Here is a 15,742-nt window from a genome sequence, read left to right as displayed (position 1 = left end):
CACGCGCGCAGCCAAGTATCCGAGGTAAGTATCTCTCCCGGAGAGATTCCCTAACCCTTAATCGCTGCCCAACTTGGAAATCCCCTCGGCAGTTTTCTCGATGGATTTCTAAACAAGTTGCGCGCGCGCGCGCGAGAAGATTATCGGTTAACGAGGTTCCATCTCGCCGCGCTCATTATAACTTTTTTTTTTTCTCTTCCCAAAGATTATCCTCCGGTTAAAATGAAAACAAATATCCTCTCATACCCGTATCGCATTTATTCTCCAGTCGAGACACGCTTCTGCCCTACCGTCCCAAATTATAGAACTTCAGAGAGAAAGCTCGACGCTAAGATCGCTCCTAATACCTAAATACCGTATCGCGCGCTACAAGTATTATATAGGATCTCATTCGAATACACGCGGACACGAGGGTCCAAAACCCAGCGTCGTTCGCGCAAATTGAAATTGTTCTGGGCTTATTGCGAAACACCGCGATGTTGGTCGCACAATTAATAAATAAATTGTCGATTTGTTATACGTCTCTGTGTGTCGTCCCTTGCAAAGGATTAAAATCGAAACAGCCGTGACGGCATTAATTCTCGACCGCGCTTCCCCGACTTTGCTCTCTCCCGCGTTTTCAAATCCACTTTCAATACACGGCAACGTTTTGTTTTTGCGAATTTCGCGTCCCAACGGATTTTCCACGAATTTATTTATTTGTCATCTCTATAATTGTCGAAAAGTGTTGTTTTATTCGAAAATCGCGCGCGAGATCCGAAATTGAATCGCTTTAAAAAATGGAACGACGACAAAGACAGGAAAATTCAATTGTTTTTTATCGGCGTTATTTGTAAACAATTATAAAATTTTTAATTGTTAAACACAAAAGGAAGTTCGAGAACAACAACCTCTACCTTTGCCAAAAACTCCCGAACTTCCCCTGTCGCGTTCCCGATTTTCTTCCCTTTCCAAAATTCGGTCACACATCTCTCTCGAATGTGCAAACACGACGAAACGTTCCCGCGGCGAAAACGCGTTTCCCGATCTGTCTCCGTGAATAACATTGACATATCCCGCGGACGTTTCGTTCGCGGTATTTCCGAAAGCGCGAGGCAGCAATTTGTACACACACATGTGCACACTCTCTCTGTCTCTACGCTCTTCTCGTGTTCCCTTATGAAATTAGTTCACTAGTTCAGGGGAAACCACGTCGTCGTTTGTCGCTGCTCACTTTACGGGAAGCTACACGGGATCGACGAGGCGCTAGTGAATCCTTGATGTTACCCGCGCGTAATTATATCCCGTAAAACGACCGTCGAATAATTGAGAGATATTCGCGCGTTAAAGGTTAAACATTCGTCGAGGTTCAACGTCCGACGACGACGTCGACGACGAATAAATTACATGGCTAATTACATTCTCGTCCGAGAACCGCGACCGGTCAATTTTCCTAATTAAGATACGCGCGCGTATCGAATCGCCGCCTTTCTGCGTATCGACGACTTCCCGGCGAAGCAGCGACACCGGACGGGGTCGCGAAAGTTCAGTGCCCCCGCGCACGACACAATCCACCACCAACCCCCCACACAACCCCCCCTCGGGTGTGTACCCGGGTCGACGCGTCACTTTAAGCAATAATTGACAGCGCTGAAAATCCTAGCAGACACTGGGAATCGCATTAGTTTTCGGAAAACGTCGCGTTAATATCGCAATCACCCGGTCCGAAGCCACCCCCCCAACCCCCCCAGCTTCGCCGCATGTGCGTCCCGAGTAGTTTTAAAACCTCAACCTTTATATATATATGTGTGTACATATATATATATATACATATATTACACGTCTTCTCTTTATATATCGGATATATTTCACCGTCCGATAACTCTTTATCCGATATTCCTCATCCCGGGGGGTCACGCTATTTCAGATTTTCCGTAACACAATAAATAAATGTACCGCGCGCGTGACGAACCTGTCTTTCTTCGTTCCCCGAAATCCGATCAAGCACGGGGTCTGATTTCGCAATGGTCGTCCCCGGCTTTCTCTCGCAAAATTTCGACCGCCTCTCATTTTCACGAAGGGGAGGACCAAAAAACAAAAAAAAATGTGCGAAGTTTTTCAGAGATTCTTATTTCGTACAGCGAAAAAATTATATTCTCGTAAGTAGAAGATTTTATACTTAAAAAATCTTCTTAAAGATTTTAGATGATATTCTTCTGAAATTAATAATATATTCTTTATTTAAGAATATAGTCTTTTTCGATAGTGAGATATATATGTTTTTCTATATATATATATATATAGAGGCTTTTTATATTCTTATCAATATTACTATATTATTTAGAGGATTTTCCTCTTAAAATAAGAAACTCTTTTCTTGGGGCGCCTATTTTAGTATAAAATATACTTAAAGTAAGTGGGATATCTCTCTCCTCAAAACAAGAATACAATTTTTTCGGTGTACGTGTATATATATACACCGAAAAAATTATATTTTTGTAAGTAGAAGATTTTATACGTAAAAAATCTTCTTAAAGATTTTAGATGATATTCTTCTGAAATTAAGAATATATTCTTTATTTAAGAATATAGTCTTTTTCGATAGTGAGATATATATATGTTTTTCTATAGAGGCTTTTTATATTCTTATCAATGTTACTATTTAGAGGATTTTCCTCTTAAAATAAGAAACTCTCCTTGGCGCCTATTTTAGTATAAAATATACCTAAAGTAAGTGGGATATCCTCAAAACAAGAATACAATTTTTTCGGTGTAACTCGATTGAATTGCGTAATTTATCAGCTCGTATTATCGACTTCTTTTTTCAATTGTTCTGACCTTTCTTTTTTTTCTTTTTTTTTACTGTCCAAGTTGAGATTGAGCTTGAAGTTGCGTTCTCTTTGCGAGAGAGGGATATCACGTTTCCGTCGTGTTCCCTGGTGTTAAGTTCCCGCGGATCTGATCTCCCGGCACGTCTCTCTCTCTCTCTCGCACGCCTCTTCCGTTCTCCAGGGTTACTCCCCGGTAGACCCGGTAGAGGAGCGGCACGTTGCATGCTAATTAAGTGAGCAACCGTGCGCTACGCGATGTTCCATTGTTTATTGCGGTTTCGCCGTCGGCCGATCCCGTTTTTACGGCCGCGCGCCGTTGTTTTCTCGACTTCGTGACCTCGAGCGCAAACCGAGGCCGAGGCACACGCGGATCTCGTAGCTCGTTAATTAGAAGATCCGAACGAGGCTTGAGTTATGGCCGTTGTCACGGTCGCCGCGCTCAATAGAAAGAGAGAAACGAATACATCTCTCGAAATCGCGACCGCGGGTCTCATCTCGTCTCGAGAAACGTACGACGAATCATTTTCGACTCAAACAATCTCTAATCCGTGTTTCCACACTGAAACTATCCGAGTTGAAATTTAGGCGTCTACATTGAACCTCAATTCTTCTTTTTTTATGTACACCGAAAAAATTATATTCTTGTAAGTAGAAGATTTTATACTTAAAAAATCTTCTTCAAGATTTTAGATGATATTCTTCTGAAATTAAGAATATATTCTTTATTTAAGAATATAGTCTTTTTCGACAGTGAGATATATATATGTTTTTCTATAGAGGCTTTTTTATATTCGAATCAGTATATATTCTTATCAATGTTACTATTTAGAGGACTTTCCTCTTAAAATAAGAAACTCTTGTTGGCGCCTATTTTAGTATAAAATATACTTAAAGTAAGTGGGATATCTCTCTCCTCAAAACAAGAATACAATTTTTTCGGTGTAGGAGAGTAAGAAAAAAAGTAGATGCTACTTTGACGCTGCTTTACGTCCGAAATTTCTTTTTTTTCTGCTAAAGTTTTAAAGTAGGGTTCAATTCTCAACTCAGACTGCGCAAGCTCTGATAGGCTCAAAGTAGGAGTAAGAAAAAAAGTGGATGCTTTGACGCTGCTATACGTCCGAAATTTTTTTCCTGTACACGCACGAGAAAACATTTGCCAAAAATTTGCATGTTATAAATTTTTTAAATTTATTATTATTATTGATATTAATTTGCTTCTAAATCGGATAGTTTTTTTTATCAGTCGCAAAAACAGTCGGCGTAATTTTTTCTCGCGCGAATCGTTAGAACGTACACACATTTCGATTCTACTTTTTCAACGATGATACCTAATTAAAAGGGCGGCGTTTATCTTGTCAATTATCGCGGCGGATTCGCGGAAAGTTTCGTCCGGACGACGACGACGACGACGACGGCGATATTGTTGCGGCGCCTCACGATCCCGGAGGAATTCAGTGACGCGTGTAACTCGACACTCTCTCTCTGTAGAGCTAATTCCGTTGCAAGCGAAGTACAGAAATCGCGTCCGGAAGACGCCGCGTCAAAGGCAAAGGGCGCGCGCAAAAGCGAGAGAGTCGGTTTCATTGTAATTCCCGCCTAGCTTACAACGCCGTCCTTGTCGGAGGGGGGGAGAACGGGCGGATAAAGCCCGTCGGCGAAACCGAGATCCGACGACGACGACGACGACGACGACGACGATGCGACTTGGTTGCTCACAAAGTCGCGCGATCAAACTCGCCGAGTTTAAAACTTTCCAATTAAACGCGAAGACTTCGAAATTCGGACCCGGAAGTCTCTCTCGATTGTTATCTCGCACACGTCGCCGAGAAATAAATGTAACAATATTAAACGCGCGCGCGCGCTTCGTTCAATTTTTTTTTTAACCTGGGAGATTTATTTCGAAGAAAAAAAATTCTTACGGCGCGACGCCAGTGAAAAAAGACGATTTTCGTCGGGCAGAAACGTCGCTCTCGACTCTCGTCTCGCGTTTTGTCGCGGGCTGCCGTCTCTTGCCAAGTACAGATCGTACAATATTTTACGGGGGGGGGGGGGTGTCTTCGGCAGATACACGCGCGTGTTCTCTTCTTCGGAGTTATACACCGGAGTCGGGAACGGGTGCCCGTCTAAGAATCGCGAAAGTGTCGTAAAGTTTGATCGATCGTAAATTGGATTGTTCCGCGGGGAGCACGTAGTCGAGACGACGATAAATGAAACTTCGATGCTCATGAAGAAAAAGAGAAGAAGAGAGAAAGAGCGAGAGAGAGAGAGAGAGAACATTCAAGCTGCTTTGGATATACGAAGGATTCGTTCCACTTTTACGCCGGGGAAACTTCGCTTATCGCTTTAATTTGAAGCTCGCCCATCAGCGCAAACAAAGCGGTTTATTATTACGTCACTTTGAATAATTTTGTTTTTCTCAGCGAAACGATCCCCCCCCGTCGCGCATCGCAGCACGCATTTTGCGTCTCGCAACGCGACACTCTCGCTCGTCTTTTATTCTCGAAACAAATTTATATAAATCCACACGCGAAAACTTATCTCACGCAATTTTCGCAAAACGCCACATCGGCCGTACAGAATTTTTTGTTTAATCGTTACTGTTCTCTGTTTTAAATAAAAGAAAAATCTTAATTCGAGGGGTGGAGGGGTAAGTTAGTTGCGCGGGGTAAATTTGGTTTATCGCGTCGCGGGCGGATTTGAAATCATGCGGAATTGTATCGGCGCGTGTCGACACAAAACGCAACGCGATTACATATATATATATTAATATAAACATAAACGCGATCCTTGTTAACGCGAGAGAATTATTGCGCTGCTTAAACAAACGCGCACAATGACTGTCATTAGCGTCACAACGCGATTAAATCGACCACGGTTTAAATAGACCGTGGATTATGTAGCCGACATATATATATATGTATATTGAAGTTCGCTTGAAATCGATAACCAGTGACACATGTATGACGCGCGGTAACGAGCATCAGATCGGTTACCAGACATTAATGGGATGGATATTGAAACTGACGGATGTGTGCAACAACAACAGATTTTCCTCGCACACGGGGAGGAAGAAGAGGGACAGAGAGAAAGAGAGAGAGAACCTGATCTTTTGAACCGAAACTGAAATTCCCGCTTAATTTGCATGTTACGTACATTGTAAAAGAGAGAGAGACAAGCTAGTCTCCGCGCAATGACATCGGGGGGATCACAATGAGGGGGAGGATCAGGTGCTCGTTGCGTAATGAAAGAAATGAGATTTGAGCGAAGGGGTAAGCGCGTAAAGATGCAAATTCACACAGCGCGACGTTGCCGCGCAATTTCCACCCATTCCCACCCGACGCAAAGCCGCAAAACCGCTGCAAAACAATTTCGCTATATAAAACAAAATCCTTTGTAACGCGGCGCGGCGCGGCGCGTCTGACAAACGGCAACGCCGCGGTTTGTCGCGCGGAAAATTCCTTACCCTCCCCCGCGAGAGAAACCAAAATTCACCCCCCCGTCCCCGCGTTCGGAAGTTTTCCCTCTCCTCTTCCTCGATAACGCGAACAAAAAAACAAAAAAACGTACATCTAGCGAATTCTCGACGAATTAAAAACATTAAATTGTTGCGAGAGAAGTTTTGTGTTTTCTCTCGCGCGTTCAACAACGCGCGGAGAGAATTTATTGGATTAAAAAATAATTAACTAACGTTCGATTAATTTTTGTTTTTTTTTTTCGCGTTTGCGTTTGTTGCTGCACGTCGGGATTTAATGAAGCGGAAAGATATGAATATTTAGAACAGAGAAACTCGGTTCGGGGTTCGATTAATTTTAAGTCTCAAAGTTTTTTTAATTTAATTATTACAGCATAATTGTGACGGTAAAATTACATTACTGCTTACTAATGTAATTTTCGTCTATTTTCGTATCGTATTCTGGTCTATATCTTAAAATTAAAGCGGTACAAACACACGAATTGTGTGTTTGTCTGTGTATGTGTGTGTGTGTGTGTGTGTATGTGTGTTATTACAATATATTATATTAAATAAAAATCAAAACTCTCGCAAACAATGTGGCAACACGTTCCCCATAACGTTTCACTCTCACGCATTCACACACACATTCCGTCTATTATTAGATCATACGTCAGATTATACGTCACAACATTACAACTTCGATACGATATAAAACTCTTATAGTTTAAGAAACTTAAATTACATTAACTCTCGTTTATATTTTATATATATACATATTTCTCGCAAAATTTTATTATCATATGGATTTCAGGGCACTCGCTTTTCCGACAACATCATTTTCAATGTAACGCCGTAGATGATTGTAAAAAAAAACATTAAAAAAATCAATGCGACGCGAAAGATTGCACGTGTGTTGCGTAACACAATTCTCACGTTATTTATAAATATATATTTCCCGCAGACACAGGACGCGGACTGGAAGCGACGCAATAGACCCAATCAATACGACGCCTTTTTCCATAAGAGAAAAACGCCGACCGAAACGGCCACCGCCGCCGTTTCTCGTCACGACTCTCCCCGTGTGTTTTACATCCCCGAAGAATGAAATTTCCTACTCCCGCGACTCTGACTTGAAATAATGTTGTCGTTTGTTTGTTTGTTTTTTTTTTAATTTTTTATTATCGTTGACGTGTGAGAGAGCAGCTATTTTTTTTTTTTTGTAACGAGTTTTGTCTCCGCGTGAAGATTTGTGTGATAAAAGCGAACACAAAACACAGAAATCGAAATATTAAAAGCTAACGTCAACCCCGGTATCTTTTGTTACGCGCGAAATTTGTAAAAAAAAAAAACACACACGAGGTCATTGCCCTCGATCTAAGCGAGTGATTTGAGACTTGTGTGTTGTGTAAGTACCAATTGTTGTAAGATCCAATTTGTGCGAGAGACTCCCTCGTCTCGCGTCACTTTTACACACCTCTCTCTCTCTCTCTCTCTGTCTCGCACATTTCTTGTCCATAATTTTCCCCTCGCAGTTCTTTGATCCCTCCCGTCCCGCACTTTCTGTCCCGCTGCCACGACAATGGAGTTGCTCCGATCGCGCGCATGTGATGTATAAAAAAGACCATGGTGGCACAAAAGAGAGAAATTTAAACACACCGAAAAAATTATATTCTTGTAAGTAGAAGATTTTATACTTAAAAAATCTTCTTCAAGATTTTAGATGATATTCTTCTGAAATTAAGAATATATTCTTTATTTAAGAATATAGTCTTTTTTGATAGTGAGATATATATATGTTTTTCTATAGAGGCTTTTTATATTCTAATCAGTATATGTTCTTATCAATATTACTATTTAGAGAATTTTCCTCTTAAAATAAGAAACTCTCTTCTTGGGGCGCCTATTTTAGTATAAAATATACTTAAAGTAAGTGGGATATCTCCTCAAAACAAGAATACAATTTTTTCGGTGAATATATTCGAAAGGTACACTAATTAATTATATTTATAAAATATGGCGCCGATTCAAACGCGAAAAAAATGTCAAAATAAAAAATTGCAAAATTATATAAATGTTTTAATAAAAGATGAAAAAGAAAAGAATACATTTCGAATTTTATTACACCGAAAAAATTATATTCTCGTAAGTAGAAGATTTTATACTTAAAAAATCTTAAAGATTTTAGATGTGATATTCTTCTGAAATTAAGAATATATTCTTAATTTAAGAATATAGTCTTTTTTGATAGTGAGATATATATATATGTTTTTCTATAGAGGCTTTTTACATTCTAATCAGTATATATTCTTATCAATGTTACTATTTAGAGGATTTTCCTCTTAAAATAAGAAACTCTCTTCTTGGCGCCTATTTTAGTATAAAATATACTTAAAGTAAGTGGGATATCCTCAAAACAAGAATACAATTTTTTCGGTGCAGAGACAGCGAAGAACACACAAATCGACCAATTATAGAAAAATTCGACCAATTATAGAAAATGTAGCCAACCGCTCGGTAATATTTGCGCGAGAGAGCCACGACTTCAACTTCGCACGCGCGGAGCTAAGTATTACCAAAAGTGGGGACGAGGAGAGAAGATTATGGCGACGTTGTGCAAACACCGTGTGTGTATTGCCGTTGCGCAAAATTTATATTTTACGAGAGTTTACGCGAAATACTCGAGTTTATATATTGACGAAGTTTGCGCGCAACTTCATTGCTCCCGCCCCATATATATATATATATACGGAAAGACATCGAGTGTCTACACGTATACACACACAGTTCCTTGCGATTCGTTCGTAGGTTTTTGCTCCGATACTTCTTGGGGAATCGCGCTCTGATCCTCTTGAGATGCACTCTCAACTTTTATCTCAACCTTTTCCGACGACGACGTTTTCTTCGTCGTCGAATTTTCATCGTCTTTGTGAGCGATTTTGCGATGCCTAGCGCGATCGTTGTAACTGAAGAACGATTTGTCACACAGTCTGCAGCAGAAAGGCCGTTCGCCCGTGTGCACGTTGCGGCGATGAATATCCCGGGAATCCTTTCGCTGGAATTTCTTGTCGCAGTAATCGCAGGCAAACGGCTTGCGGCCGATGTGAAGCAGAATGTGGTTGTAAAGCGACTTGGTGTCGTTGAATCTCTTGCCGCACTGGGCGCACTTGTATCGCTTCTTACCACCGTGCTTGTACTTGATGTGGTTAATCAACAGTTGTTTAATCTTGAAAGTCTGTTTGCACAAGTCGCACTCGTATATCGGACTGGTCTTGCCCTCGTGCGTTCTCTCCCGATGCGCCTTGAGCGACATTTGATGCTTGAACTTCTCGTGACACTCGCTGCACTCGAAGTAAGGTTGCTGATTGGTCACAAGCGGATCCTTGCGGTCGATCTGATGGTCGTCCACCAAGTGGCGCTTAACCATGCGAAAAGTCGGCAAAGTCTTCGTGCACAAAGGACACGTGAACCATTGGGACAGCGCGATGTTCTCGTCGTACATCCAGTGTTTCTCCAAGTGATCGACCCAGTTCTGTTTCTTTCTGTAGGACTTGTGACACACCTCGCAGGTGTACATCGCGCCGGATATGTGAGTCTTGGAGTGTAGCCTGAGCGAGTTGTTGGTTGTGCATCGCATGCCGCACTTGTCGCACTTGTACGGCTTCTCGCCCGTGTGCGTTCGAAGGTGTTCCTTCAGTCGCATCTTGAGCTGAAACGACTTGCCGCAAAGCTCGCATATGAACGGTCTCGCGCCTTTGTGCACGAACATGTAATGCTCGAACAGCGAGTTCTCCGTGCAAAAGTCCTTGCCGCACGTGCTGCATACAACGTCCTCCTTGTTCTCGTTGTGCCGCATCATGTGAAACTCCAATCTGTCCTTTCGTATGAAGCGAGTGTTGCATTTGGCGCAGTGAAACTGACGCTGAGCGATGAATCTCTTCTCGTAACCGTCGACCATCATCGACGAGATCGAGGTGTCGCATTCGAGACACGTAACCACGTCGTTGCAGATGTTCATCTCAGTTTCCTGAACCGATTTTCCGCAGAGCGTACAAGTCAGGGCGTTTAATTGCGTCTCTTCCGGATCGATCGCGCACTCCGCGACGCCAATGTGTTTCTTCAATTTCTGATGCGTCTCCAATCCGATCTTTGTCAGATATTTTTCCTCACACTGAGCGCAACTGTATTGCACGAGGTTGTGCGTGCGCCTGTAATGATCGAACAACAACAGCTCGTTCACCGCTTTCAAGTCGCACTCTATACAAACGGTGTCCCGCATTTTGTCCAACACATGTCTTTCCATGTGAAATTCGTATCTGAGTTTGTGGAAATACGAGGCGCTGCAAATGTGGCACGTCCACTTCTTAGATTCCTTATTGGACAATTTCGCGCTGTCGCCCCCGGTCAACTTGACGTTATTTGACACCACGTCGAACCACTCGTCGTCACTGTTCGACCAAAAGCTTTTTTCATTGTTCTTCGATTGTTTTTCTTTAACGAGTTTTTTGTCCGAATCGCGATATCTTTTTCTTCTCTTGGCTGCGGGCTTTAATGATGAATTTTGATCGAACGACGACGCATCTTCTTCTTTCTTCGTCGACGAGATGAAAACGTCCACGCAATTGTTCTCTTCTTTTATCGGATTGGTTTTGTATATTTTGTGAAAAATTTCTTCGGTACAGCTGTCGCGATTCGACGACGAACTGTGCAATTTATTTACCGCGCTCAATTTCTTCGGGCTGATAACTCTCACCGTTTTGGGTTTACCTGTCGTAACGATCTTGTCTTTGATCAGTCTTTTCATTTGATCAACAACAGCCAATGAAACTTGAAATGGTTGTTCGCTGTCATTGGAATTGCTGTCTATCAATATCATCAAGGAAATGTTACAATTCGGACACATAAACGTCAAGTCTTTGTCCAAGTTCAACATGTCGGATGTTGTTATTTCTTTATTTTTGTTTATTTTAAACAAACGATTGATCTTTGACTCGTCGCTGTTTTTCTTAGACTTCAAAATGTCCTGACTAAACTCGTAATAACTGATAACTTTGTTATAACACTTCAAGCATATGAGTTTGGAATTATCATCGTCTTGCGCGACCTGCAAAAAAAGAGCAAAACCATGATGTGTTTACTTATTGGAATCCACCCTCAGTTTCCATGGGCGCACACACGAGTATATAGTTTGACAACTGAAAAGCGTACGTATAACCAAAAGCGAATAAAAATTTGACTGATTGACGTTAATGAGAACATGTGAAATAAGTGAATGCTCTTCAGAACACAAAAAACTGTACTTTCATTGTGACCAATGAAGACCGAGGGAGGGTTACTTGCAACTTGCTTGTTTAAACATTGGGACATACCTTGATCGGCAATGTGACATTTATTTTCTGCGCCAGATCAGCTTCATCAAAGATATACTTTGACCGTTTTTCCTCAACTTTTTTATCACACAAACGACACACCAACATATCACTTGATATGCCCATCTTGGTACTCTCATACATCGCATAAACAAAAACTTCTTGTAATTTTTTTTTTGTTTTTGTTTTTTTTCGACAGATGACTTTACATTCGCGACAGACGCAACGTCTTTCCGAGATCTCTCTCAATTATTGGCATCAATGGTCTTTCTCTTGAGGTTATGGTCGCCTAGAAAGAGAGAGAAAAGCGCTCGAAAATTTTTATGAATTTTACGCAAAATTCATAATTATATCATTTGTGCGAGACAAAAAAACAAATCTTTTGCCGATATTTACGTGTAATTTTGATAAGTATACGCAATCATCCACACACATAACGTCAATGTGTTTCAATACGTGTGTGAACTCTCTCGGACGACACATCACACTCAAGTGCAACCGGGAATTTGTTTGCCCGCGATCGTCTCTTTATTTTCTTTCTCACGCGCGATATCGCGTTTATCGAAATTTTCCTATAAAAATTCCCTGCAATTTTGTTTTATCGCAGATGTAATTATATACCTCTCTCGCAATCGCTCGAATCCGTTTTAACCGCGCTGCGACGTAAATATACTAAAAATATACAACACCGCACACAGGTTATGGGAGGTTAGAATTGACATTCGCGCGAATTCAACGCCCGCCACCGCCTACGGCGCGGTGCACACTGCGAGATTATTATGCGCCGTTCACACACACCCACACGCACGCACCGTTTGTCCCAAACTTCTTGCCCAATGGGAACGGATCTACTTTCTAGAAACTCAAATGTCAAGTCGTTCGAGTTTTCTCACGACGACGCAGATTCAACACCGAGAGAGAAACTGGAGTGACGTCGGGAACACATCTGCGTCGTCGCAGTGCAACATCGAATAACCAACGGAGTTGACGGCGAGCGGTGACGTTTTGACGCGCCAAAAATACATAAAGGATATAATACGCACATATCGCATGTATGTATATAATATGCCGTATAATATCAATAACACCATTGTTTTAGTACAAACAATACGAAATATGTTTTCCCGCGGTGGAAAACGCATATTTCCTCTTGCATAAAAATTATATTCGTTTACGCACCATGTGTGTTAAATGTACACGGTACGTAGTATACGTACACCGAAAAAATTGTATTCTTGTTTTGAGGATATCCCACTTACTTTAAGTATATTTTATACTAAAATAGGCGCCAAGAAGAGTTCCTTATTTTAAGAGGAAAATCCTCTAAATATAGTAATATTGATAAGAATATATACTGGATTAGAATATAAAAAGCCTCTATAGAAAAACATATATATATCTCACTATCGAAAAAGACTATATTCCTTAATTAAGGATATATTCTTAAAAAAATAAAGAATATATTCTTAATTTCAGAAGAATATCATCTAAAATCTTGAAGAAGATTTTTTAAGTATAAAATCTTCTACTTACGAGAATATAATTTTTTCGGTGTAGAATAACACAAATTGCATACGGATAAAAATTCAAGGTAACCCTATCGCCAATTTACAAATATGTAAATTTAAACTCGTTATATGACATTACACCGATAATATATTATAGAAAAATAGATGGATAAAGTTTTAACGGGGAAACGATCGTAAATATTCAACAGTGACATATGATTTTATAATATTAATTAATCACATTTAATACGTTGTATTAAATATATATTTTAAATATATTTAATATATTAAATATATTTTTTAAATATATTTAATATATTTGTTCTAATGTCATTAATATTATTAATGTTAGATTTAATTAATATTTTACATATCAATTTGCGTGTGTTTTAATATGTTACATAAATTATTTAAAAAAAAACCGATTGTTACAGAAAGCGCTGCTATGTAACGTTACGCTGTCAAATGCACGCGAGGAGGAGGAGGAGGAAGAGGAGGAGGTAGGGACGTCGTCAACTCGTTAGAAATACGCGAAGGCCAAACTACGCGAATTCCGGACTGTTCAGAGTTGGCAGCCGAGAGAGAGAGAGAGAGAAAGAGACCGCTGTGGGTCTCTTGATAATCGTAGTTAGCGACGAGAAGGACTCTGACAGTTGCGGGGAATATGGCCGAGCGACTCGCCGCCACTCGAGTCCCCGATAACGAAGGGTATGTATGTGTTTCGCGACCTAACTTAACGTCCGATATATATATATACTTTGCCCTCTCCGAAACGAAGGATGACTTTAATTCCCCCTTCCGATTAAAATTGCAAAGCGGAGGATCAACGGGAGGATTCGGTTCTAAGATTACTACTTACACAGCGCGCAGAATCCGAATAAAACTTCTAATTCGTCCCCGCGTCGATCGTTCCTTCGTTATCTCGCTCTTAAATAAAGATGAGACATGTATCGGTTGTCCTTAAAAAAAAAAAAAAGAAGAACGATCTCTTTCTGTTCTCTCAAACGAGATTTTTGTTCGGACGGATGATAAGATCGTCTTTGAAAATTCGTCTAATTAATTTTCCCGCGTTGTATCTTTATCGATCCGGAAGAGGAGAAAAAAACTGTGTGTAAGAGAGTTAATTAAGATAAGAGTGTTAATTTTTCTTGCGAATATTATTACACCGTAGAAACGCGCGAAATGCGAAACACATTACGCGAGTTAGACATTTCTGAATAAAATCTGCAGTTGCAAAGGGATTTTTTTTTTTTTTTTTTTTTTTTTCAATAGGTACTAGTTTACAAGGGAGGATCCAACGAGAGAATCTGTCTCGAGGAAAGCGTCTTTCTGTTGCCGTCACTCGACGAGAAAGAGAGCAAGGCGAGGAAGACTTTAATTCAACGTTGAAATTGCAAATCAAGTTTAACGGGCGCCTGAATGCGAGGATAAGAAGTGAGTACTCAAAAGCAACGTTGAGAAAAAAAAAAAAAAAATAAAATAAAATAGCAAGTAAATACACACAAGCAAACCAGGTATCTTTATCTTGAATCTTTCTTTGTGTGATCTTCAATTCGCGCGCGCGCGCGCGCGCCAACATTTGCGCAAAACTTCGTTTCGTGTTACAAAGAACTTAATTACCTCATTTGCTCTCACAGTCTTTTCTACTTCAAGAACGACGCGATAAATAACGCGCGCGCGCGCGAAAAACAAACGTGTTCCCTTTGTGTAAATTGCACAATCATCGAAAAATCAAATGTTCCTCGGCGGAATGTCGATGAGGAAAAATTTATAGATGAAATACTTGAAAATTTCAACAGTGTCGATAGAGTGTTGTTTGAAAAATCAACCAGTAAGACGTTTCTTTTTCAAAATTAACAAGCACACGAGAGAGAGAGAGAGAAAGAAAGAGAGACTCGCTCTCGTTCTTGGATAGTCTATTTCCTTTAGAAATTTGCTACCACACCAAAGTTCCAGATCGTAAAACTCGTCTTCCATCTCCGTAGGGCGTAGGGTGAATGTTTTGCCGAGAGCCAGTTGGAAGGAACGAAACTCCTACTCTCGGTAACAGATCTAATAACAAGGGCTCGAGTGAATGAGCAAACTGCAGACGACGACGACCCTTCTGTTCGCTTCTATCGACAGCCTCTTCTCGGCGAGAAACTCTCCCCCTTCTCTCTCTCTCTCTCTCCTTTTCTCTCGTCTCGCCGACAGATTCTTGAGAATTTTCAGCCGGCGCCGTAGGCAACAGACTGATTCCGAGATTACGAGTCTAATTAACGGATTAAGCGGCCGACTCTCTGTTTGTTAGAAAATTAACTCGCGCTTCCTCGACACCTCAGAATCGCGGTTTTGAATCGACCGGGCGAGCATAAAATGGCCGAACGAGGCGAGAAGAAAAGTGCACCCTTCAACACAAACCCGAGGAGCGGGATATTGCAAAATCTCTCTCCGCGCAAGAAGAATATCCCGTTTTAAGGTAGTTATTGAGATTTTCAGTCTATTTACAATCTTATTCATATTTGGAATATACATTTTTAAGTAAGCAATCTATCATATTGTTCAATCTCAAAAAGCTCAGCCGTACCAAAAAAAAGATATAAGGCTTTGAAGTTCAGCTTTTTA

The 15,742-nt window shown here is 40.8% G+C and overlaps 1 protein-coding gene across 7 annotated transcripts in view; it reads right to left on the bottom strand.

Moving 5' to 3' along the window:
• LOC109858453 (zinc finger protein 418-like) overlaps positions 1 to 15,742 on the bottom strand; it is a 156,173-nt gene that overhangs the window by 35,140 nt on the left and 105,291 nt on the right. For 4 of the 7 annotated variants that reach the window (XM_020435715.1, XM_020435714.1, XM_020435713.1 and 1 more), the window contains exons 4-5: positions 11,631 to 11,919; positions 8,630 to 11,365 (exon numbers count right to left, since the gene is read on the bottom strand). The exons of 1 other annotated variant lie outside the window; for it this stretch is intronic. In XM_020435715.1, the coding sequence (XP_020291304.1) occupies positions 9,029 to 11,365; positions 11,631 to 11,774 (2,481 nt within the window). In that variant the 5' untranslated portion in view covers positions 11,775 to 11,919 and the 3' untranslated portion in view covers positions 8,630 to 9,028. Of the gene's footprint in view, positions 1 to 8,629; positions 11,366 to 11,630; positions 11,920 to 12,026; positions 12,528 to 15,742 lie in introns of those variants that run through there. 2 more of the 7 variants (XM_020435717.1, XM_020435718.1) reach the window with 2 other exon arrangements.

The sequence above is a fragment of the Pseudomyrmex gracilis genome, unplaced genomic scaffold (assembly GCF_002006095.1).
Source record: "Pseudomyrmex gracilis isolate BER0280 unplaced genomic scaffold, ASM200609v1 scaffold_205, whole genome shotgun sequence".
Taxonomy (NCBI): domain Eukaryota; kingdom Metazoa; phylum Arthropoda; class Insecta; order Hymenoptera; family Formicidae; genus Pseudomyrmex; species Pseudomyrmex gracilis.
This window is presented reverse-complemented; position numbering and strand designations above follow the sequence as displayed.